Source organism: Phalacrocorax carbo, chromosome 1 (genome assembly GCF_963921805.1).
Source record: "Phalacrocorax carbo chromosome 1, bPhaCar2.1, whole genome shotgun sequence".
In the NCBI taxonomy this organism is placed as follows: domain Eukaryota; kingdom Metazoa; phylum Chordata; class Aves; order Suliformes; family Phalacrocoracidae; genus Phalacrocorax; species Phalacrocorax carbo.
The window spans coordinates 150,221,631-150,247,870 of NC_087513.1; the positions used below are offsets into that span (position 1 = coordinate 150,221,631).

At 41.9% G+C, this 26,240-nt stretch overlaps 1 protein-coding gene and 1 long non-coding RNA gene across 6 annotated transcripts in view; one reads left to right on the forward strand and one right to left on the reverse strand.

Moving 5' to 3' along the window:
• The window catches only part of LIMS1 (LIM zinc finger domain containing 1), a 76,572-nt gene extending 51,177 nt beyond the window's left edge, over window positions 1-25,395 (forward strand). For 4 of the 5 annotated variants that reach the window (XM_064439661.1, XM_064439670.1, XM_064439654.1 and 1 more), the window contains exons 2-10: window positions 7,776-7,935; window positions 13,484-13,550; window positions 15,953-16,073; window positions 16,935-17,084; window positions 18,257-18,407; window positions 19,197-19,289; window positions 20,697-20,745; window positions 23,006-23,081; window positions 23,890-25,395. In XM_064439661.1, the coding sequence (XP_064295731.1) occupies window positions 7,776-7,935; window positions 13,484-13,550; window positions 15,953-16,073; window positions 16,935-17,084; window positions 18,257-18,407; window positions 19,197-19,289; window positions 20,697-20,745; window positions 23,006-23,081; window positions 23,890-24,004 (982 nt within the window). In that variant the 3' untranslated portion in view covers window positions 24,005-25,395. Of the gene's footprint in view, window positions 1-5,206; window positions 5,479-7,775; window positions 7,936-13,483; window positions 13,551-15,952; window positions 16,074-16,934; window positions 17,085-18,256; window positions 18,408-19,196; window positions 19,290-20,696; window positions 20,746-23,005; window positions 23,082-23,889 lie in introns of those variants that run through there. The other variant, XM_009503240.2, reaches the window with a different exon arrangement.
• On the reverse strand, window positions 927-5,209 carry LOC135310724 (uncharacterized). The gene is made up of 2 exons (XR_010370797.1): window positions 4,812-5,209; window positions 927-3,094 (listed from the first exon to the last, which is right to left on the reverse strand). It is a non-coding gene; the product is annotated as an uncharacterized LOC135310724 (long non-coding RNA).
• Window positions 25,396-26,240: the final 845 nt, after the last annotated feature.

Below are 26,240 nucleotides of genomic sequence, written 5' to 3' on the forward strand. Positions count from 1 at the left end.
CGTTGCCCTTCTCTGGACACGCTCCAGCACCTCGATGCCCTTCTTGTAGTGAGGGGCCCAAAACTGAACCCATTATTCCAGGCATGGCCTCACCAGTGCCAAGTACAGGAGGATGATCACGTCCCTTGTGCTGATGGCCACACTATTCCTGATAGAAGCCAGGATGCTGTTTTCCTGAAGTGTCATAAAATGCAAAGATCAGCCTTGTACATTTTTACATATTTGAACTTTAAATCTATTCCTTAAGCAACAGAGGAGGAGCACATATACTCTGAGTTGCAATTTGCGTGCAGTTGCCTGATCGCACTCTGTTGTGCATCCCTTGACTTTCCAGTGGTTTGATTTCCACCAGTATAAATATTGTTCTGCCCAAACGCTTTCAAATTTTATAACTGAATGATCTTGATGATATGAAGTTCACTGTGTATATGTCCAAACAGAAGGATGCTTTTGAGCTTGGTGGCCCTGATCTTGTCTCATCAGTCTTGAAAAGATAGTTCTTGTCAGAGCAAGTGTCTCAAAGACATTTGATGTACAGCCCCTAGTATTGAGTAGCTGACCTTTTTATTATTCTTAAATTGGAAATGGGGATATAAATGTTGCTATATGAAATGCATTAGTGCAAATGCATCTTTAAATCATATTGCGCTGGACAAGTTTGGGTACAGTATATTTAGCATAGTCAAGCGTACCTGCAGTCAACTACACATATAAGAATATGTGATTGTATGCTGTATCTCATGCAACAGAAATTTATTAGGGTTCTCGTGAGCTTCTCAACTGTGATACCGCATCTTTTTGTTGTTTTGTTCTTCCTGCCTGCTTAGGATTCAAAAACCAGTAGTCAGGGAGGAAGAGATGGCTCTTTTAAAGAGTATCAAGTATCTGTACACAGAAGTCATTTCTTGTTTTACGCAAAGCATGGCTTCATTTGGAAATGTTTTTAATGAGCAGGAAGAAAATACAATAGTTTTTGAAGTATTACTTACAACGGGAAAGCGCTACAGTTAAATATTGCTCTGCCTTTCTATGAATTCTGTCAGAGACTGATTTTTTACTGTGCTTGTATGGCTGATAAAACACTCTGTAGGAAGTTTCTGCTTCCCTGTTTATTCCAGTTATACTAATTTCCTTATGGAGAGATGGAATGTGAACCTTCTCTGTTTGCGGAGAGCAAAGCATTTTTTGGACATGTTTACATTAGAATAAATTTATATTGAAGTATATGAAACAGCTAGAGCTGCCTTTTCATTTGCCCGGTTTAAACTCCTACCACATAAGTTTAATCATGCTTTTTGTGGTGAAGACTAAAGGCTGAAACTTTTAGGAGCGCTCAGAATTCACCTAGTTCTTATTACAGTGGTTTCAAGATGGTTTTCCATCATTTTTAATAGAAACAGAAGTTAGAGCAGTGCTGGGCACATGTGAAAATCCTACCCGTAATGTGCATCTTTATTATAGAAAAGATTTGTACCTTCTTTCAAGTTGCCTTAGGAGACCAGCTTAACATGGAAAGTATTTCATTGCTTAAGAGGTAAACAATTGCAATAAACAGAACCCGAAAGTGGTTTTAATTTCAATAAAAAAAAAAAAAGATGCAAAAGGTCAATCAGTGCTTTAAAAGGTTGGTGCAGAAATCAACACAGGGCACTGCAAGCCCACGCATATTTTGGCTCAAAGCTTCCATTCTAGTTGTTCTGTATTTTGCGTGTGAGTACTGTTGCATAGCATCTGTGTTAAGTATAATTAAAATTAAATCACCCTTACCTGTGAGGGAAGGGGAGGGATGCACTGTGATTACTTATCCCTCCCCCCGCATAACCCGATGGGGCACGTGGCCTCCCAAAAGCACCGGTGACGCAGTGATATTTCACGGTGGCACGAGTAGGTTGCCTAGCAGCAGCTGCTTTTGCCAAGCACCTTGTTTGGAGTCGTGACTGCTCAGCACGTCTATTTGTGGCATGGAGCGAAATGCTTGGCAGGGCTGGCTGGCCACCAAGCCTTCTCTGTAAGAGTCCCCGTCTGCCTCTGGCAGCCACCGGCATGGGCAGCGGATTTGAAAGTTCTCCAGAGAAAGCAGCGTGTGAGCGGGGCAGCAGTCGTTCGTCAGTAACGATAAAGCAGTGCAGCTATTTTTGCTGCTGTTTTCCAAAGCCCTTCTCTGTAGACACAGTGGGGTGCTTCGCATCCCCTCTTCTGCTGTTTCCTTTAGCACCTTCGCCGCCATCAGCTTTGGCTTCTGATAAGATCCACTGTGTGCCAGGAGGAGCCTCTCTGTCTTCTTCCTTCTTACATACCTTTCCCAATTAAATACTGAACGTCTCCTTTTTCTCCTCTCCTTATCGCTGTTTCGTTAACAGCAGGCTGGTAGGTCTTGTCCCAGATCCCAGGGAATGCCCTTGGGAAGCCGCTGCTGCAAATCAACAACCCCCTACACATTTCTCGCTCCCTGTGGATGGCTTCACCTCAGAGTGACCTAGAATTCCCTATTGAAAATGCCATGTATTTTTAACAGCGTATTTCAGATCTTGGCAGCACGCCTCCAGCAAAATGACAGAAAAGAAAAAGATGGCCAGCTGCTCTGGATTTGTAGACTACCAAAACTTCACAGTAGAAACTATGTTTTGCTTCAGTAGCAGAAAGGCCCTTTTTAAACTCCTGGCAAGCTTCTTTCTTGCTTAATGGAAAACAAACTGGGACTAATGCCACCAGCATCAATGGCAATAGGCCTTCAGAACCAGGCAGCTTCTACTTATTGCACATATGGAGTCATATTACCTTGTAGGACTGCTTCTTGAAAAAAGCTAGGAAGATTAAAACAGGCTTTTTGGATTAATATCTTATTGCACTGACTTGCTGTACTACTTGCTTTGCTACAGCCAAGCAGAAGACTGAGCAGTAGCACGCCGAAGAAGCAAGCCAATATTTTCCTGTTCGCCGCAGAAGATGCAAGGCAGCAGAAGTGGCTTCCAGCCACCTTGGTAGCGTGTGGATTTCAGGTTACTGCAAAGGCTGAGGTAGTCCACCGGAAGAAAGAACCTCTTCAGGGCTGTCTGAATCACAGCAGCAGCCTCCCAGGAGAATTGCCTGCGATCTGGGACAAAATAGAAGAAAAAAATTGAGTGATAAGGGGAAGAGGCAGACTGGCTTGCTGTTTCTTATCTTAGTGGCTTGCTGCACTTGCACTAATCCTGGATGAATCAGCATGGTTAGTCCCTTGCAGTCAGTCTCCCTGGAGTTCTTTATACCCACAAAAGCTCAGCATTGATCTGTGCAGGAAAAGTTGGGGAGCGGCGTGGAGAAGAAGAGCTGGCATCACTATGCCTACATCTCCATTGCCAAAGAGTGCTCGTTTTCATCACTGGTACTCCAGCGGATGCAGAAGCGTTTTCTTCCAGTGTTGTTTCCTGCAACGGTGCTCTGGCAAGTTCATTGTGGCCTAGGGCTACTACCTGAGTATTGCTTGATCTGGAACTTTCTCCATCACAGGTAGAAATAGGGCTTGAGCTCCAGCCAAGCCATGTAAGTGGTGAGGGTGCAGCCTCCTTAGCCTGCCACAGCTCGTGGCTTCCAGTAGCTCTGGTGCAAGATGTATAATCACAGCTATGGATGGGTAAATAAGTAGGGTCATGCTGCCTGGGTCCCACCTACCCTGATGTCTTGTGGCTCAGAGGAATAGCTTGCCTAGAGGTTGCTTCCTGCTGAGGGGAGGCGAGGGAAAGATGCCTGACCAAATCCATCCCACAAAATTGGCAGCAGCAGAAGCGTAGCATGGTGTTGGCCAGGCTGTGGGAAGACGGCTATGTGCAAGCTCAGGCCTGCGTGGAGAGTGGTGTGTGCACTGCTGTACACCTACCAAGCAAGCTGTCCCAACTAGTGGTGAGAGATACAGCCCCAAACCATCATAAACCAGACCCTCTGCAGTAGGTCCTAGGAAGGTGAAGGCGGTGTATTAAGTAGTAGCCTTGACTGGACTTTCTGTCATATCCTTTGTCATCTTCTAGTCCTAATTTCTCTACTTATTCCCTGTTTGTCTCCTTCCTGTCCTCTGCTTTCTCATGCCCCCTCACAGACTAGGAGATTCTTCAGATACCAAGACGCTGTGTGTCATGAGCACAAAGTGCATGCGGTTGTGCAGTTCAATTGATTGCTAACAAGGCTGAGTCAGCTCAGCTCAAGAGACAGTTACTCAGGACAGCCTCCCAGACCCCTGCTTTGTCTGCAGTTACAAGTTGCTGGAAGCCGAGTATCCCACGTCTGCCACGAGCACTGTACTTCAAGCAGGGAGAGCTTGCAGGGGTGTAATTATTAACTGCAGATCTGCAGCTAATCATCCTTGTCTTCCTTAGTAAGTAGTGCACAACAGGGTTTTTAAATAGAATATAACCATGAAATAATTGCAACATTAGGAGGGCATTCTGTGGTGAAGGAATGATTAATTTTTATTCTTTCTTCCTGGTCTTGCTCTCTCAGTTCCCTAATATCCACAGTAAATTACTTCAGCTTTCAAACCTATGAAGTTTTCTTACGTTAGATAATTGTTCTAAACGCAGCACATCACTGGAAATCAAGCTTCGTTTTTCCTCCGTCGTATATTGCTCATTATAGCATGCCTGGCAGTTTGGTTAATGACCTGTGAAGCAAACAGAAACCGAACTATCCATCTGTACCTACCCCTTCTCTGAAGTGCTGGCAAGAAGAAAGATGCCTATAGATAAATTCAGTGCGTATGACTGAGAAGACACCAGTGGAACATTAAAGGCCATTTTTACAATGTAATTAATATACAGTAACATTACAGCAATATTTACCTCATGACAGAAATCTTCTCTTCGCGCTTTCCGCTCCTGGTTTGCCCATGATAAAATATTGTTGGAATCCGCCTCCACCCCCCTCAACAGAAAGTAGCTGCGGACAAGTTTGGTGGTGAACGTGTTCGCTCACATAGGTTACCCGTAGCACAGCTCTCCTGCACGGCTTCTGTCAGCAGCCGGCAGCGAAGCCCCTTTCCAGCATCTGAGTTTGCATGAGGGCCTGGCAGGGGAACGTGCTCCTCTGCTGGCAGCCAGCACCAGTAAATCACAGCGTGACGGACTCACCGCCCCGCTGCTGAACTTTTAACTTGAAGCTCTAGCAGGGCACTGAGCAGCTCCGGCTGCACGACACGGAGCTGTGAAAGTAAATCACTTTGCTGGGAACAAGGGGAAGTCCAGCATATTGTTTTGCAGACTTTGCCTACAGCTTCTTTGCAGTATAAGTGTAGTATATATACACCCAGCAAAGCAATTAGAGAGAGATGGACTTCCAGCGCAGAGCTCACCCTTACCCCATCCCTGAGGATGAAGAGGTTGTACACAAGGTCGCTCCTGATGCTCACAACTCTGCAGGAAACGAAGGCGAGAAACCGGTGTCAAAATTGCAACGTAGACACAGTGACATAAAACTCTACAAAGAGTTTTGTGACTTTTATGCAAGATTGTAAGTTCATTCTTTTTGGCTTCGGGGTTTAACTACGGTGACATTATTGGCGTATTGTACATTTCTATTTTATTATCTGAGCCCTGGACAGGCTGTGCAAGCTGTTCTGTAACGCAGCCTTTGCCACGGTTCTGCTTGATTCATTGCCAGTTGTAATCGACAACTAAAATTTGAGCTGTTGCTTTAAACTTCATCATTAAGTGCATCAGAATTTTTTATTCAGTTGAAACATGGTTGGAATTTGTCAAATAGTCTCTCTGACTTCAGGTTGTTTGCCTGTTATTTCGGGCAAACAGATAAACTGCTTCACTAATGCAGAAGTATTATGTACGTCTCTGGATTTACCTATATGGTGTGTTTCAAATCACAGTGAAGTACTTTTGCATACTAAGGAGGAAAGCTTTATGCGTTCATTTGTTTCTGAACTTTGTTTCATGCTTTTGCTTGGATTATACTTTGTGTATGACAGCACTTAACATTAAATAGTTTCTTAAGTTTAACATCCTTAGTGCTCAAGAACTGTTGAGGTGATGATGAACATCCCAGTTTCTGCTGTGATCATCTTTCATTTAGATTGATAAGGAGGACCGGTGAAGTTACTGAGGTTTTCCACCACAGAAAGCAATCCATGGAGGCTATCAACAAGCTTTACAATTAACCACAGTGTATACATATAATCACTGCAGTTCATTTGTAGGCTTGTCTGTTATGTATGGAATAGTGTGGGATACACCATTCTCCATCTGATATCCTTGTGAAACTTGCCCACTCGTTTCACTGAGAGGGTGGTGAATATTTGGGTAGCAGTTACCGTTTTCCTCTTCTGCAAAGATCTATAGAGAGAGGGAAAAAAAAAGCCACTTAATAATAACTGATCAGGTGTGACCTTGCATAGGGCTCTTCTGTGAGACAGCATAAGAAATAGATAAAGCACATTCCTTTCTGAACCACGTGCTAGATGTTTGCTTGCTTCCTCAGATGCTGTGCAAGGAATGAATCCAGTTCATGTTGAACCTGGTGAGGGAGCCAAGAGGTCTTATCCCCTTGGAAGGAAAGGCTTGGCATCTCACAGAGGACTAAGGGCTCTGTGCTTACAGGCGCAGCGTGATATCTGTATCAAAATGTGTGCATGCGTGCATGGGTGTTTAAAATAATGTCAGTTTTTTAATAAGCTTCTGGATAGATGTTTGAGTCAGTAGTTTTGTCAGCTGTGGTCAGATTGTAATGAAACTAGACCATTGCCCTGTATTTGCTCTCTGCTATCAAATGGGGTCAGGGCAGAGAGCTGATCCTGGAAGGCTTAGTTTTGACAGTCTAGATACGAGTAAGAAAATGCTTGCGAAGGGAAAATCAAGTGAGCCTTTTTCTAGCACAGGAGCCTTAATTAACTTAAACACAGCTATACTGTCTTCTGCAGATGTGGACGCAATCCTAGTGAAGTAGCTAATTCCTCTGATATTTTGCAGCTACTGTGCTGTCATTTTATGGTCACGTGCCTTTGAGAAGCAGCCAAGGTTGCAGTTTGAATAATTTTTGCATTCCTGGCATGGGGTCGCCAGCTTGTGTTGGCCTGCCTGTGGGACGCATTGGGGCAGCCAGAGCATTCCCACCCTCCTCCTTGGCCCTGGACCAACACCGCCACGCCGTGGGGTGGCCTCCCTGAGATGAACCCTAACAAACCAACTAAAAATCCCATGGCTTCAAACTAAATTTGTAAAATTACTTCAAGCTATGCAAAGCTTATATAAGGAATAATTGTTTACCTGCTCTGGTTTTCAGTAATATCTGCCAGACTAGATACAGTACAGTTTCACATTGCTTATTTAGATCTTTTGAACCAATGTTGTTACATGTATTCTAGAATTGGGAATTATTTCGGATTTATAATTTATAGTTTCCTATGGGATGCCAGTCCTCAATTATTGTTAATATTTGCCCTTTTTTTTCCTGTAATTCTAATGCATTTCATAATTTTTACAGTATTTCTTTGAATTACCTGCCTTTTCTTATCATAAAAAGCCTGTAAATGTAGCTATATTAACAACATTTTGGTTTGGTTTTTTTAATTAATAGTTATTAGAGTGCGTCATGGGGTTTTTGTTTCTAAAGAGTTTGGGAGCGGAGGAAATGGCAGTTTTATTTCCGAGGGGATGCCACAAGTCATTAAGTCCATTAAAAACCTTGTGTGGAGCAGCCTAACGTTGAGCTGATGCAGTTGGCTTTGGGGGAAAAAAAGAGACCTACATGCAGTGCTGTTGCCTATTTGGGCTAATTTTCTTTCTTTTCTTTTATGACAGCAACATGGCGAACGCGCTTGCAAATGCCATCTGTGAGCGCTGCAGAGGTGGCTTTGCCCCTGCCGAGAAAATTGTCAACAGCAACGGTGAGCTGTACCACGAGCAGTGCTTCGTCTGCGCCCAGTGCTTTCAGCAGTTCCCCGAAGGGCTCTTCTACGAGGTAAGTGGTGCAGAGTGCCCCTCTCGCCCCTGACCTTTGCCTTCTGCCTTCATCCCCATACCAGAAGTAACTACGGGCAGATCAATAGCTTAGAAAGCTCCGTGGCAAGAATGGGGCTCCAAAAGGATATGCCCAATAGAGGGAGAAGAAAGCAGAAATGTTTCTGTGCCAATTTGGAGAACACGTGTGTGTAACCTAATTTAAATGTGTAGCCTCATGTTATCACAGCTGACAAAAGAACTGCTGGAGATTCATCTCTCAGCGCAGACTTTTTCCTCCTGAAATCTGTGAAGACAATCTATACGTCATACCAGAAATACAGAGAAAGCATGAGAGCGTTCATATAGAAGGAATCCCCAGTATCCTGTGGTCCGTAGGAGGTTTATTGCTGAGTTGAGTGAGGCCAGCACTGCATGTGAAAAGCTGCTTGTAGAGGTGACCTGTAAGTCAGCATGCTTAGATCAGGGTGTGTGGAAAGCCCAAACCAGATGGGGCCGATGTAGGGTCAACTCTAGGTTTAACAAACCGGAGCATTCAAAATTAGCAGTTCTCACATGCTTTCAAGGGTTAAAAGCCACTTTCACTCACATTTCTCACCTCCAGGTAGATTGCCCTCAGCTCAGATGGGTATTTTGATATCGGTGTCATTTTCTTTTGCCTTCCCCTATCATGGGGATTCAGGATGTGGCTCAGCTATCTCAAGCACAAAGTGACTTTAGGGAAAGCCTTAGACTAATTCATAAAGTATGAAGTGATTGGTATAAGGAAGGGTAAATGATGTGAGACAGGGAATTGCTGTCTGAGCGATAAGGTCCTGCTCAAGTAGCTTGTAGTCCAACTTAGAGTAGCGGTTACAGGATTTATGTCGTACTGCGCTCTGAAAAGGTAGGCCAGCAGTGTGTTAAAAGCACAATGCTGTGCTCTCACATACAGTGTGCCATCCTCGTGGCAAGAGCTCAACAGTTTGACTTCCACAGTAGTACTTCTAATTTTACAGAGCCACATTATGTGGTGACGTGGAGAGGCTGAGGGAGGAGTGTGGACTGGAAAAGAGACTGGCAAAGGGGATTCCTGGGGTTTGCTTTCTCCCGCCTTGTTTGAGGATCAAAAGACCTTTCAGTGCTGTAGGGATAGTGTTGCACAAATTGTGTTCCATAAGACATCAAAAGGTGAGCTGCAAGGCAGTAGCAATTAAATAAAAACAAAACAAAACACCCCCTAGATACTTACACATTGCATTACAATTGTTAATATGTACTGAGCTGCTGCCTGCTTGCAGGCATGGTAAGCGAGTCCACCCTGACATGTTAAGACCTGAGGCAAGCGTAAAGTGATACGAATGTTTTAAGACAAAAATATTTTAATTGTGTTAATAAAATTGTCTTAAAACAATAAAATGTGTTTTCTCTAAATTATGAGTACTTTATTCATCATTTTTCTGACCCAGTAAACAGTGAGACATTCCAGGGACCCCTTTCAGAAAGTTGAATGGTCCTTTGTTAAAGATAAAGGTTTGATAAATCCTGCATTAGGCACCTTGTATATCCTATGGGATGGACAAGGACCGCAGCGGAAAGAAAGTCTTACTTTTGCACCTCAACCAGGAATATTACAACCTCTCTGTTGCTCAGAGGTGCCTGTACTTGAATCTCCTTGGCAGGGGCAAGTATCCTGGTGGTGTTTAAATGTATTGGATGTAGGCATTTTGCTTCCTACTGCTACCTTGCTAATATTTGTATTTATTATGGTTGGTCTTTGAGCACTCTCTTGCTGCAAACTGATGCTCCCTGTTAAAGGTAGTGAGTCAGAAGTGAGTGTCGATAGATTGTCCTGGGAATGCAAATAGCCCCACGTACTAAACATGTTTTGGTTAACGTTGGTAGGGTTTTTTTCAGGCTGCGTAGAGACTTTGTTCCTAAGAAGTGTTGCATAGAAGGTGTAAGGTTTCAGCTGAGAAGAGACCCTTTTTGCCACAGCTGTTACAGAGGTAAAATAATTGTGATGAGGATTAAATGAATACATGAAGGCTTGTATGTAGCTTGAACTTCACATCACCCTCTGCCTAAAGCCCTTTTAGTGTCCACCACAAAGTCTTGCAGTTTCTTTCTGCGCCAGCAAGTCTGTCTGCTGCTGTTGAAGAGAGGTACTTTTTGGTCTGTTTAAGCCCTCCAACAGCTTTCAGATGATGGCTCATAAATCTTAGCCAGCCTTCCTCCCCCATCTATACTGGCCTGTCCTGGACATCTTCTAGCAGGTGGAGAGGTCAGTGCATATCCATGCTGTCCCAGTCCTTGTGCCTTTGGGGCTGTTTCAGCTGCAAAATCTTCAGCAGGGCTGTATCCTCTGTCTCTGCACCCTTTAGGGTGTCCACACATGTCTCATGCTGCCAGAAAGACTTTCACTTAGCACTTTCAAGTGGCCTGTGAGATGACTGCTGTGGAAACTCCAGTGGGTTTCCTGGTGGTGCTGCTTAGGGAGAAGGGCGGGCAAGGGCACAGCTTGCTCTTCTTTCATTCAGCACCTCGGTACTAGAGATGGGAACATACTGGCTGACAGCATTTGGGGGAGAGGGAGGGACAGCCCTAAGCAGGTAAAGGGTGGGATTATGTTGGCCAGTGCTCAGGCTGACAGGGCTCTGAAGTCTTGAGATGATCTGTATTGCTGTCAAGAGAAAGTGACTGGAGAAGACAGGCCAGAAAGGGTATCTTCCTCTGACTGGCTTAACACACTCTGAGAGATGGATGTGTTTGGAGGTGTGGCCAGGTAATGTGTTTTTCTGAGCAGGTTCCCCATGAGTAAACGCAGGCATTGTTGGTTGCCCAGCATGAGTTTGTGTTTATTCTGTGCCTGGTTTAGCTAAGTTAATGTTTATTGGAAATTATTTCCAGCTCTTAGGAATTGGGAAGTCAAATATTCTTCCCCTGCCTATTGCAAGCCTTGCAGAGTTCCTCCAGTTAGTCATTAAGCTGCTTATCACACTTGTCATCGAACAGTGCTGTGATAAGTTTTCACGCTGTGTTTCACGGGTGGAGGCTGAACTGGTCAGGCCAATGCCACGGGACATGTCTTTGGGCTGCCCGCAGGGACACAGATCAGCACAGCTCACCGTGGTCTGGCACCAGAGCCAAGCCACTTGCAGGCACAAGTGGTGCCATGCCATAGCAGTGCCCATCCGCAGCTTGGAGTCTGCACAGCGTAGCAGGAATTTTGCTGATGTCCTCCTGAGCCTATGTTAGAAATTGTAATATGGATTTGTAACCAGCCAGTGTTGGCCTCGTTGCATATGGGTATATGTGTGTGCCTAATGTTGCATGGGAACTGTGGATTTAGGACCTGCTAGGGTGTATTTGCGTTACAGTTTGCTCAGCATCATCAGGTTAGCACCTGCATCATCAGTTTAGCATCTTTTCTTACGCACTCAACCTAAACAGAAATTAGCACAAGTACATGCCAGCAGCATTTCCAAACTCGCGCGCTTTGCTGTCAGATGTGAAGTAGTAGCAATTCTGGTCTGCTTTTACTCCGCTGCATGGAAGCCACGTTGCCTAGAGCTGCAGTTGCAGAGTCTTACAACAGGTAGCAGCGCACAGACCTATACCAAGTTTGTCAGGCACAATTTGCCCTTAGTGAAGCCATGTTGGCTGTCACCAGTCACCTCCTTATTTTACATGTGCCTTAGCATAGTTTCCAGGAGGATCTGCTCCATGATCTCGCCAGGGACAGAGGTGAGATTGACTGGACTGGAGTTCCCTGGGTCTTCCTTTTTTCTGTTTTTAAAAAGGGGGGTTATGTTTCCCCTTTTCCACTCAGTGGGAACTTCATCAGACTGCCATGACTTCTCAGATATGAAGGACAGTGTATGAGCAATTTCATCCACCAGTTCTGTCAGGACCCACGGATGCATTGGACCAGCTGTTTACACTAAACAGGAAGCTTTTGGATTTTTTCAGTTTAAAAAGGATTTTATCCAGCAGGAAGCAAGCACAGTTCTCAATGAACCAATGATTTCCATTACTCTTTGAGACAGTAATAGCCCTCTGTATCTCAATTTCAAAAAACCCAGTATCTCCAATTTAAAAAGTCATCTGTGTAGGGTGTTACGCTGGAAAAAACACTTGATAAATTGCTAGCAGAGACTTCTGGAAGTGTCTGGATAGAGCACATTTCTTTCTGTTCCTTGTAGGTGCAGTTCAGGTTGAGCACAGGAATTAGTTTCTGATATCAAGTATTTAGTGACTTCTAGAGTGTTTCATTAGATCCCCATCCTGCCAGTGGCTCTGTATATTGCACAAGTAATTACTATACTTACATTGGATTTGATCTGTGGAATTTCATAGTATAAAACAAGTAATCTTGAAGGACATTGCTGTATTTTCTGTCCATGCACCAAAACTTAATTTGTGGGTAGTATTTTGTGCTATTCACTTTGTTTTGTCTTAGACCCAGTAAAAAGGAAGGAGTGGCATTTCCTGCTATTCCCCTTTTCCAGTGTTTCAAACTGAGACATTCAAATGCAAACATTTCATAGCATACCTAATATTGTCTGTCTGGTTTTGACATGCTAGTTGGCATGTGTGTCTAGTAAAGATGTGCCTGAAGGTATCTAAACATTTCCCTGCATTTCAGGACATACTTGCCTGCATGTTTTTACATATTCTCCAGCTAAGTTGCTAATGCAGTGCTGTAGAACTTTTTTTTCCTGTAATTTTTTTTTCCTATGCAAGCTTGAACTGCAGCTGAACTTCTCTAAGCTGTGAGAAAATTCAGATCCAAATCCAAATCCCTTAAGATCGGTTCCCTATTTCATCTGGTCGATGTAATGAACTTTGTTCCTTAACATTTGGACTCAATGATCTTAAGGGTCTTTTCCAACCTAAATGATTCTATGATTCTATGAAATAAGCATCACAAAGAAAAAGCCTTATTTCCCTTCATGTTTTGGCTGTATTGCTCCTTAAATTGCAAAGATTTCTGTCCCTGGGTGTTATTCTTCCCCCTGTACTGACTTCCTCTGGTATGCTGGGTCATTCTTGCAGGAAATGTAGAGTGGGGAAGAGATCAAATGGGTTCAGGGAAAATGCTTCCCCCCAGGAAAGGTTTTCGTTAGCTAATTTCCTGCCACCCAGAATTCACTCAATTGCATCAGAGTTTCTGCAGTCTGTCAAAATTCAGACATCTCTTGTGATGTAAACTGGACACTTTCAAGAGTCGACTGGACAGGGTGCTGGGTCATCTTGTCTAGACTGTGCTCTTCCTAGAAAGGTTGGATGATCCCTGACATCCCTTCCAACCTGTGATTCTGTTTAAATGTGTGACAGAAGATGCCTTACACTGTCAGCAGCATTAGAGGAATGGTGCGCTATTAATGCTACATGCTAACTAGTAGTCAAATTAAGGTGGGTGGATTTAGCACATGGTCTGGTTTTTTTGTGCAGCCCCTCATGTTTTGCTACCTAATTGCATCTGGAAAAAAACTGGTATGTTACAGCATTTATATTAAGGGCATGTTCCTCATCTCTCTAACGCTCAGATTTTATTCCATTTTCAGTTTGAAGGGAGGAAGTACTGCGAACATGATTTTCAAATGCTTTTTGCCCCTTGCTGCCATCAATGTGGTAAGTTTTACATCAAGGTGAAACACTTCACACTGATCCCAGATGGGAATGTCACTGGGGGAAGATGCGCAACCCTTGTGTGTCTTCTCTGAGAGGCGGCCCTGTGCAGCTGAGCATGTCAACTTCGATAATGAACTAGATTTCAGAGAATCTGGGGAGCTGCTTTTCCTAAAGGTCATCAAACAATGGGATTTAAAAAAAAAAAAAAAAGGTTTGAATTATTTGAGAGAGTAGTTTTGCTGTTGACAGTGATCAAATGAACAGACTTCTGGTTATATATATATCTACAGGCATGTGCTCATGCAGCTGAAACCGTGGAACAAGTCTCTGTCATCTGCTTTGAGTACTGTAACTCACCTGTGCTGTCCTACTTCACAAAAGCAGGGACAGTCTTCATCATGTAGTGTTACAATCAACTGATGGGCCAGCTGGTCCTGCTTTCTGGTTTTGAAACAAATACCTTTAAGGCTTCAGTGTCTCATGTCAGCCCTACATAACAGTGTTTTGCCACTATTGATGTAAATGCTTGCATGTCTGCTGTGCTGTAATCATTTGCAAGTTTTGACACCCTGTGTGTGACACATCGTGCTCGGGCAGGGCTGGGAAGTCATTACTTGACTATTGCTTAAACTAGTCTGGAAGCTTTTGTGTTTCTGTGGCACCTTGGCAAGGCACTATGGCTTTTGCTTATCTCAGTGAGGCCTTTCCCTTGTGTGCAGGGAGGGGTTGAACACCAAGGGAGAGGGAAGTAGATGTTATTGACCTTTGAATCTAAAGCTGCAGATGTGAACAAGTAGGGGAAGAGGAAGAAAGGGGTCAGTGGCAATTTTTCAGCAAGCCTGAAGTACGTGACAAACCAGGAAGTCTTGTCACCTCATCCCTTCCACTGGCCAGTCACGTCACACATGTGAGGGCTCCTTATGTGCCTCCAGTCACTCCACAGCCCCCTTCCTTCCATCCTTCCCTTCCTGCTCTCCTGTGCCAGGGCCTCCTCTTCTGCTTCCCTGTTCCTTGCCTCTGAAGGCATTGGGTGAATCCTTACACCTAACCACCTGACAGGCAATGTGCCGCTCTTCCCACACACCAGCATCATCCACATGCTGCTGACTTCTGCTGGTGTCTGTTAGCACCCATACTTCCCCCAGCAAGCTGGGTAGAGGGACCTTCTCTTCTTCAGCAGCCAGGAGCTGAAAGCAGCTCAGCAAGGGGTAGCATGGAGGAGCTACACTGCCTATCTCCAGGGTTTCTTCTCCCCAGCTCCCACTGCTCCTGCCCTGGCTCCTCATACCACCAGCTCCCTTAAAACCTCATCAGGGTCCTGTGCGGACCCAGGATTTGCCACTGCTTAGATTTAGTAAGTGTGGCCAAAATCAGTGGAGCTGTTGTCAGTTCTGAGGCCTTGAGCCTTGAGCGTTCCCAATGTTTCTAGAGTCCATTGAGTTTTGTTCTTGAAAAGCTATGACTTCGTGGGAGCACCACACAGTCGCATGCTAGATGTTATCATCTGCATCTGTTACTGGCTGATCGCTCCCCTTTGGGAGCTGAGTTGTACGCTCTCCAGAGCTGGGACTCAGCCTCCCACAGCATCAGGAAGCTGAACTCCCAACACGTTTTAGGCAGAGCCTTCACACTGCTCAGGGGCCTTGGCTACAACGTCCATGTAGAGAATGACTAAATCATGTGTGTGGTGGACATGGCTCCACTGCCTGTGCAGTACAGTCATACTGTGCATGCAAAACGGTTGTTCTCACACCATTTTGTTAATGCCTTACAGGACAGGTCTCCTCATGGTAGGTCAGAAATTGTGTGTGTTGGATTGACAGTTCTGCAGCTTCACTGTGCTTTTGCGGTTTGACTCCTCGGGGTTTGTGGTTTTTGGTTTGTTGGTTTTTTTTCAGGAGGTCCGCAGCCACCCAAGGTCAGTTCTGTTGGCCTTTGAGTATAAAGCCCCTTCAAGGCTTGGTCCTAGTCGAGTAGAAACCACTACTATGTACATGACAAGTTAAAATTGTCTTCTAAAAGAAAAGAAGGATGATGAGGACACAAGAAAGCCATATTATATAAAGAATTTGAGATATTTCTTAACAATTTGACAACAGCTAAGTAAAAACAGGGAAGGGACTGTAAAAGGATGATTGAAGAGAGAAGGTGGAGTGTGCATGTAGAAGGTCTTGTATGTGAAGAACAGAAGGTCCTCCATCAGCAAGGATGTTTTATTCTGACCCATATCAAACAAACCAAACAATCCCAAATTCCAGAGTTTAGAACCAGAACTGTGATACTGAAAGCAATGTATCCTACCAGATTTGAGGGGAAGAAAGAGGATGATGACATAGCAATTCATTTGTGGTTTAACTTTGTCTAGTGTGGTATTTTACATTCCGGTGTTGTGTTTCTTACAGGTGAGTTCATTATTGGTCGTGTTATTAAAGCTATGAACAATAGCTGGCATCCAGAGTGCTTCCGCTGTGATATCTGCCAGCAAGTATTGGCCGATATTGGATTTGTCAAGAATGCCGGCAGGTAGATCTTCACCCTTCCTTCTGTGGCTGATCATGAATAAAATTAACTGAGAGGGGACTGAGGGGTTTTGATTCCTGAAGCTCTCCAGCTGGGGTGGCACAACTGAAGCATCTTTTGTGGGGAAAAGGTCTAAGAGTTCAACACAAAATTTAAGAATGGCTATCTTGAGATATACACTTAAAATATTAATAGTTTTCCTACTTCAACACCAAATTTCTCTGCAAACATATTCTCTACCTGGTAACATTTTGGGGCCATTGTGATACATAATAATAGAGAATACAATCAGATACAGAAGCATTGTCTTTATTTTTTTAAATTCGGTTTTTACTTTCTTTTTCTAACTTGGGTTTCTAATTTTGGTTTATCTTAGCAGCTTGTGTATTAATAATTGCTTTAAATTCAGTGGGACACTTCACAGAGTAGGATATTTTTACCAGCTGTGATCACAAGAATGTTTTACACGTGGATCTATGGCTATTGGCTTCCTATGTATAATATGATATCCATAGTTATTTACAGAATTAGGACCTGTGTGGTCATGCAGCTTCCAATCGAAATTTTTAAGATTTTGAGAGTAAAATATTCAGCAATGAGAATCTATCACAAACTTTGTTTTCTGTGTTTCAACACAGCTTAAACTGATATGACCTGAAGAATTAAATCCCAGTGGTGACAGAAAACAGAATGATAGCCCTTCCTCTTCAGAACTTGGTTTGCCTAACAAGGAAATCGTTTTAAAGGCTATTTTCCTTCCAAAAAGGGCTGATTGAAATGGGAGTCTAATAGATTTTTTTGTTTATGTTTTGCACTGTAGTACCTGGTACCAGTACTTACCTCTCTTTTTTTATGCTGTTTCAGGCATCTCTGCCGTCCTTGCCATAACAGGGAAAAAGCCAGAGGCCTGGGAAAGTACATTTGCCAGAAGTGTCATGCCATTATTGATGAACAGCCTCTCATATTCAAAAATGATCCTTATCACCCTGATCACTTCAACTGTGCGAATTGCGGGTAACTTGAGTTCTGCAAAGGAAAACGGGAACATGCTGGGTTTATTTGTTTTATCAATTTACATCTTAAAGTGAAAACCTGTCCTGTACAACTGGCAAGAGGTGGGGGAGTTTGGGTGCCTTGCGGCCAGATGTGTGTTACTGCTTTTGGGATGGTGGAGTTGGCTTGAGGTCATATAAGGAAGAACTTGAGGAGTAAGGAAAGGTTGGACTCTGCAGGACAAGGTGGTACCTTACAAAATACAAAGTATGGACACAGATAATGGTTTCTGTAGCAGTGAAATGATAGCATGTTATTCTGCTGCGAGAGGAAAAAAAGTGGTCCTCTTTGGCTGCTTGAGTTACTATCTTGCCTGTGTTATTTCTTTTTAGTTGAGTGGCATGCAAACTTTGTTCTCTCCTTCTAAAGCCTATTTTTTTCTCCCACCTCACCTTAGCTTCTGCAACTGCAGTACTTGAAGCTGCGCATTTCTACATCCTGCACTGATGCATAGATCAGGGGGCATTGTAGCATATAGCATGGGTTATTAGTTGTTTATTTCTGGTGCAAAGGAAGCTATCGGTTCAGTGCCATAGTGAAGGCTGATTTGAATGACATGTGGTGGTGTGTCAGTGGCAAACAGTTGAGACCATTAATGAGTACAGTCACATTTAAAGTTTAGCTGTTCTCAGTATTCTAACCACGCAGATCACTAAAAAGTAGAGTATATGAGATTCTGCAACTGGCAATGAACAAACTTAGCTAGCTCATGTGGGTCCATGTTTTTCTTTCTCCTAAGTTTGACACAACAGGGAAAATGTACCTAGATGTAGAAGCCTACATTTTACTTTCAGTTACCGTTACGCAAATCTAAAATGAACTGGTGATAAGAGCGCCCAAATATAAACCAAACATGGTGACAGCTTGCATACACACATTTGTGCTACATAACCAAAATGCGGAGTGACAATAGCTCAGTAGGTGTATTCAGAGAGACTTAGTGCACCTCACTTAGCAGCCTGTTCTTGCTTTATTGTGGTCAGTCTTGAACAATGTCATATTTGACACTGCTGTAGTACAAATAACATTTCTAAAACAAATGCTAAAAATTATTTCTTCTTTTCAGAAACTCTCAAGAGTTGACATTGTTCATTGCCTTTATTCATGCTCTTGATTCTTTAACTTTTGAACAGGAAGGAACTTACTGCTGATGCTCGTGAGTTGAAGGGAGAATTATACTGCTTACCCTGCCATGACAAAATGGGTGTCCCCATCTGTGGGGCATGTAGAAGACCAATTGAAGGCCGTGTGGTGAATGCTATGGGCAAACAATGGCACGTGGAGGTAAACATCAGATGGGACATTGTCTTTTACAAACATGAACATACTAACCTGGGATTTTGCTGATCAATTTCAATGACAGGATTAGCAAAGTATACAGCAATGATTACTAAATGCCTTCTCCTAATCCCATCTTCAACCTTCTTGTGGCTGGTCTTCCACTGTGAAATAGGAGTTATCTCCTACCTTACAGAGCGCTTTGTGAAATCACTGTAAGATCAGTTACCAAAGGAAGCACTGTGAGGTCCTTATAGAAGAAAATTTCAGAGTGCAAAACAGGACATGTGGAAAGGCAGTAAAATTCTTTGGCGACCGTAATATTACTGAGCATCGTAATACCCTTATGTCTTCCATAGTCACATACCATGTAAATATCATTAAAGCATTTTATGTGAGGGCTCATATTTCAGGGCCATGTCCAAGATTAGGAAGATAAGCAACCTGTTCCTTTTGTTGCTTTGAAAATCTCCAGCAAATGCTTTCTTCACAAGAGTGTAATGTTGGTTTAAAATCTCTTCGTTGTGTTCATTGATAATGTATGAGAGTCCCTTTGCTTGGGGTTTGGGGTTTTTTTTGTAACTTTTGGACTGATATGTTGATGACATGAAAAGGAGCATTATTTTAGTGGTATAAATGTAGAAACAAAAAGGTTTTAACTCTCCTTTTCAAGATGGCACATTAGCTCAGTAGACTTCAGTCATGTTCAGTACTGGGCTTGGTTGGCTTGCTTTCCAGAAAAAAATACTATTACTTCCAAGTAATCCAAACAAACGTATGTAATTTTCTTGGTAGCATTTTGTTTGTGCGAAATGTGAAAAGCCATTCCTGGGTCATCGTCATTACGAGAGAAAAGGCTTGGCGTATTGTGAAACCCACTACAATCAGGTGAGGTTGCATATTTTTAAAAATGGTGTTAATTGGTAAACTCATGAATTGGCTTTATTAGCTAGAGATGGGAACCTGTGGACATTCTTATGTTTTCTTACAGGCATCTGTAATTGACTAATGTCAATTAGCAGATGTTCTGTTACAGTTAATTTATACAGGTTTTTCAATACATTGGTCTGATATTGAGAAAGAAAACTGCAGGGATTTCTCATAGGCCTGCCAGGACAATCAGTCTGGAGTGGTACTTACGTAGAGCTGTTACGAGCTTTTACGTGTCTGTGAGATCAGAGTGGCTAATGACACCCAGTCTTTCCAAGAAGCTAAAGATTTGCCACTCAGTAGCTGCAGCTTAAGACGAGGCCCTAGTGAGTAGCATGGTCTCCCTTCAGCTGCTATTCCAAGATGAGTGTGTGTTAACATACACTGCGTCACCCAGCTCATTTTCTAGGTTGCTGAAGGCTGCAAAGACTAAATTTGTCGGAGGACACCACCTAGTGACCACTTGCATTTATATGGGAGTTATATACTGTGACACCATCTCTCTCCAGACTCCCTTGATTGTGTAGTCCAGCACCACGATGTACAGACCTTTTTATTTGGAAGCCATCTGCATTGTGTCATGTCCGCCTCTTCGTCTGTATAAATACAAGACCTAGGGGTTACATTTGGGAGTTGTAAGGCATCTGCTAATTGCAGATGGATTCTTAATTTGTCAGTGATGAAGGGCAGATGATTGAAATGTTGCTGCCATATGTGTAGACAATAAATGCCATGACATTAGTAGTAATAGTGTTGCAGCCATGGTGGGGCAAGTACATATACCAGACAAGAGCTATATGTAGAGTAGATGTCTTTTACTAGGTTAAATTCTAGAGATAATAAAAATACATGAAATCTTGGGAACTTCTTAATTGTTACACCATGGACGAATGTTAAGCCTGGAAATAGAATGGATAATTTTTGGCCTATATTTTCCTTTTTCTTGTTATTTTTATTAAAAAGAAAAATTTCCTTACAGTTTTTTGCCAGAAACAGCAGTATGTTGTTATAGTCAAGCATGTAAGTCCAAATGTTAAATTTATTAGTAATGATGTGTATATGACACCGACTGCTGTATTTCAAATGTTCAGGATTAGAGAAGTGTTAAAACCAAACAAAACTGTATTTACAGAGGATCGAACAGATGTAAATGAATGTTTTCATCTTTAAGACTTTTTATGATAAGATGATACAAAACGTACTTGGAAAACTAAACCAGACTTGCCAGCATTCTCTTTATTTTGCTGAAATAAATAGGAAAGCTGTTGTGCTCGTCGGCTGAAATACAGTTATTTTGTTAGTTTGAGAAGCTACCCTTGATACAGTCATTACATTAAAAATTCATTACTCCTCTTTCGTCTTCAGCTATTTGGTGATGTTTGTTTCCACTGCAACCGTGTGATTGAAGGAGATGGTAAGCACTTTTCTAACTGTTTCATTAATGTTCCTTTCTGATGGAAGTTCCCTTTAAAAGTGGAAGTAAGGGGAAAACATCCCCCTGTTGAATCCTTGATTATACTCCTTAAAACAAAACCAGCCATTCTCTCCATCGGAAATTAGGTTAGAGCTGATTAGTCAGAGACCAGATGGTAAGAAAACCTAACAGCGAGCATTTCATGATGGTAAAAGACCATCCAGTGGCTGAAGAGAATCGTGGTCAACCAGAAACCCCTTAGTGACATGAAAAGGCCAGGGATGCTGGGAGATGCACAGAAGTGGCTTCCTGCCCCACCGACTTCAAAAAAGAACACATGCAAGGGTGAGGATGACCACACATGCATCTCCTCAAGTGAATTTAGCGATCATGAACCAAATTTGAAAAAGTGTTTAGATATTGAAAGATGTGGGTGGACACTCTAAGGGATTTTTAAAAAAGTGCTTATTTCCCATTATGTCAGTTTGGTTCCTAGAGATATTTGCCTATCTATTGCAGACACCTGTCTTTCGAAAATCTCGGCTGGTGATAATGTCACAAAACCAGGAAAGATCATACTTGGAAAGATGTGCCATGTAAAGGCAGAACTTGAAGCAGTTCTGTTTAGTTTAACTTTGTTTGGTTTTTTGTTTGGTTGTTGGGTTGTTTGTTTTGGGTTCTTTTTTGGGGAGGGGCAAGGGTGGACAACCAGCTATGATAAAATGCCAAAAGCAAATTATTCTACCTTAAATAATGCAACATCATGTGCCTATTTACCCCTACCCAAAGTAAATACTATAATACCAATGTTAGCCTCACCTAAGCCAAAGCCATTAACGAAGTAGGAGGAAGCCTCTAGCGTGTAAAAAGAGACATAAACTAGTAGTCATGTAACTATAGGGTGAGACCTACATTCCAGAGATGCGCTTTCCCCACATTTTCTGGCTTGAACTATACCTGCAGAACAACAATCCAAAATGCTTTGGAGGAAACAGTGTCTTCCTCTTCAGTAAAATCCTACTAGAATGAGCAGAACTGGGTACTGAGGTGCACGAATAAATTCAGCTGTACCTGATGACAACGTTTCTCTGTTTCCAATGTTATACCACATAATTTGATTCACACATTCTATGTTGTTTGGTCTCTGAACTGAACAGAATGTGTTGTAATGCAGTAATTTATTTTCAATGTACATCTTCAATTGTTTTATTACATTTCTTCTTTCTTTTTTTCTGCACACAAATTTGACACTGCTGTCACAAATTATCCAATATTGTTCTCTCTCTGTCTCTCTCTCTGGTGGAACAAATAGCTGTGGCAGCAGTTTTTCAGGAGGGTGTCTATGTACTGCAGAGGTTGCTTGGGAGTGAAGGCTTTCACCCGACTAGTAGTATTTTGGCAAGCAGTGGAATAACTATGCTTCTGTGGATGTGCTTGCCCCATGGCGCAGGAAAAAAAAGCACTGCGTGACAATGCTCTGGTTCTGCTTGTTGACAAAATGCGGTGTTTTTACGAGGAAACCATTGTCCTGCATCTTCTAACTTAGATTAAGAAGAGAGGCAAATTTTGGCAGGGAAAAGTGGAAAGGTACATTGAAAGAGAGAAAGAACAGAAAACAGATTGAGATACAGAACAAAGAGAAAATAGTTATTTTCTCTCCAAAGCAAAGAATAAAAATATAGCCAAGTTTGTCTTGGTCAAGTAATTTAACTCAATAGTCCATAATTTTTTTCACCCTGATAGCGCTGATTTACCAGCAGCCTCCTGACTGCTGGCTTCATGTTATTTTCTTTGGCTGGGCAAGTGCCATTGCTGACAGCACTGCAGTCTTCTGAACGGGAGCTGAGAAATGAACGTGAATGAAAACATAAACACTTTCTTGCTGGATTGCTTTTCAGCTGGAAAAGTCTCCTGATTAAGCTGGAAACACCGCCTCATAAAACAGTTGCCTGAGGTCAGCATGCTCTGGGATGAGGTGGGAACAGGAGGCAGAAATAGGTTACACTGGACTTGCTGGTGAACACAGAGCTGTACGTACCCTCAGAGACAGCTTTGTCAATGCTTCCCAGTCCTGCTACACTACACTCACGTGTGCCTTCCTAGCCTTGCCACGTTATTGTTACAGTCCTTATAACAGTTGATACAAGAATCAAATGGCTGTCCTTCATGCATCATGAACGTGGGAGATTAAAATTTTTGTAATATCTGCTATTTTTTTCCTGTAATGCTAATGATTTCCTTTTTTTCCCCATCACTCCAGTTGTGTCTGCTCTGAATAAGGCATGGTGTGTGAACTGTTTTGCTTGTTCAACTTGCAACACTAAGTTAACACTCAAGTAAGTTTATAGATAAGTGTGATGCCTTCTAAACATCAGTGGTTATCTTTGAAGCGTAGATGTTGTCTTAGCGTAACTTATGATATGAAAAACATATAAGCAGCATTGAGAAAATACGTGCATCCTCCTTCCTCTTGCTCCACTTACTAATTTACATCTCTCTCTGGTGTCTGTTCAGTTCTTTCTTCAGTTAGTCTCCTTAACTCTTCTCCTTTTCTATCCTTTATTTTTTCTGTTTAACTCTAAAGGGATAAGTTTGTTGAAATTGATCTAAAACCTGTCTGCAAACACTGTTATGAGAAAATGCCAGATGAATTTAAGCGACGACTTGCCAAACGGGAACGTGAAGCAAAGGATAAAGAGAAGCAGAAAAAGAAAAAGCCAGTCTGTCTGTAAACCTTTTTTTCCTTCTCACCACCACCTCTGCTCCTTTCTTCTTTGGTCAGTGCTAAGGATGCTTTTGTTTTAAGTTTTTGCATGAATTTATAACAAAACAAAGATATTTTTCACATAACTGCAACTTGAAATGCTAGCTTGTTATTCCATGTTATCTTATGTTTAGTCTGTTGAGCTCTACAACTAGGTTTGAAAGGCTTTTAATAAGTATAGACATAAAACTGCATAACTTACTCAAAAGGGTACTGTAATTACTGTCTATAATGTATAACCTTGCAAAAGTAACTTCATATATACGTATGAATTGCAGTTGTAATTTTTTGCCTATGAACGTTTAATAGGATACTTAAAAAAAAATTTTCACTATTCCTGCTGCTAAAACTTTTGTCTGTTTTTCGCTTTGTCATTTTAGGAATAAATTTGTTGAGTTTGATATGAAGCCTGTCTGCAAAAAGTGTTACGAGAAGTTTCCTCTAGAGCTGAAGAAAAGACTGAAGAAACTAGCTGAAACTTTGGGAAGGAAGTAAAGACTTGATCTGCTCTCCCCTTCCTTTGTGAAAATCTTGGATGTATAACCTGGGGGGGGGGGTGCTGCTTTGAGGCTGCAGACAGCAAATGATGTATGCCTTCTGTGAAACGGAAATACCTTCAGATTCTCTGCTCTCTGTACATGTACATGTATGCTTATTTCTTGATAAACAGACCATACTTCCAAACTAAATGAACTACCAGCTCACCTGAAAGGTTTCTGACCCTGATAATGCAGCTGAACTAGTGCAAGTGGCCCATTCTGCACAGTAATCTCTGCGGAAATTTACAAAGACAGAAAATCTGCTTCTGAATACCCGCAAAAACTGTGCAAATGTGTCCAACCTTAGGGGCATGTATTGTCATTTATATTAATGAAAGTATTAACCTTCAAATAAAGCATGTACACAAAACTTGCCCAAGTCAAGTGACTTGGGCAAGAAACCAACATACTTTGCCTCATTAAGAACTTCACACTTGGATTTCAGGCCAAGTTGTCTCATTAAAGGAGCCTTGTTTCAGATGGTTTGAAAAGTATCAGATTTCTAAATACAGTACAAATGACCTAATTCTGATAGATTATGCTTACATGATGAATCTTTGTACATCAGGCTTAGCATGAAATACCTAGATAAAATATATATTCCTATTGCAAAAAATGAGCATACTCAAAACTACTTGAATTTTGCTATATTCCACTCAAAATAACACATTAATTTTTATATATGCTTTTGCATTCTATTTACTTTTTGTGCCTTATTCTTCTGCTGGACCATATGCAACAGTGTTCCATTAAATATATATATATATATCATTTTATTTTTTACGCTGTATTCTTACACAGAAACTATATACAAGGTATTTTCAAAATATAACATACTTTGCCTTAATTATACGGGATGTGAGAAGTGTTTTATTTGAAATGTGAACAGCTGACCTTAAAATTTAGTTTCTAGACTTCATTAATTTTCAGAACAATACTGAAAATGCATATTTCAATTAACTGGTGATATTACTTTTACACCTATGAGTGTAAATATACAAGGTTTGATCCTGCTAGGATCTATTTCTTTTGCCATCCTCAAGAACTGAGCTCACAAGTAATCCTTATAACATACATTTAATTGTTTTATACTGTTGACTTCTGTCCATGCAAATTTGTTTTGTTTTCCCCCCTTTCTTACAGAAAATATAGTTACTTAGCACTTCTTGATGGTACTACATTACGAAGTACGTAAATATTTTAATTTTTTTTTATGTTAGTGACTTAAACAGATTTTATGTAATTACTTCATAGGAAATAAAATTTTCTTTCTGTTGATGAAAAATTAGTTGCTTTAAAACATCTGCTTTCCGATGTCATCAATAAAGGCTATGTTATTAAACCTTGTATCACCTCTCTTAAATGACTGCCTGAGAAAGGTGGGAAAGCAACTGGACTCTCTCGGTTCCCTATGTTTTGACCTGTGACTGTATGTAAATACTTCCTTATTATCCTGATTTAAAGGAGACATGTGCCATTCCCAGATATCCCACTGTAGTTAGTTCTTAGGTTCATGAAAGAAACTGCAGTTTGTTTCATGAAGAACAGCCGGTGGCTAGGTTTCCCTGAAGAAAATACCTTGTCTGAGTTTAAAACATATACCTTCCTATCAATTTTTTCTCTCCTCCTTTCACTGTAATAGAACTGTCACCCCAAACTTCCAGTTTAGTGCTAGGTAGGGTATTTTTTTACTGTTTTATCCTATGTAGTTATTGAACACCATAGCTGTTCAGTAACCGAATGCAGTCCTGACTGTGTTCAAGACTAGAAAGACTAGCAAAGCTTAAAATGTCCCCAAAAAACATGTACACACCGAGCATGGTAGCCCTGTTGGGATTTTGGACTGTGCTGTGGATTCACTAGACCATACTCAGCAATGTTTCCTTTAAGTTGTAATTCCCTGCTTCTTCTAGGTTTTTCACGTCACACTGACTGTATGGCTTTTCCTTCAGCCTATGCATGCATAACCTTACTTCTCAAAGAGTCGGGAAGGGTCCCTAACCAGGAGACTAAATGGCAAGACCTGGATAACATCCACATTGCTTGGGGTTACTTTCATCTACAACTCAGTGGCCTTCTTTGCACTGTGCAGCCACAGGTCTCCTGTTGACTCTGTGGCCCTAACACAGTATGGTTTGTTTTCTGTTTTCCAAGTTCCTGATGCAAACGCTGTGCTACAGTTCACCAAGACA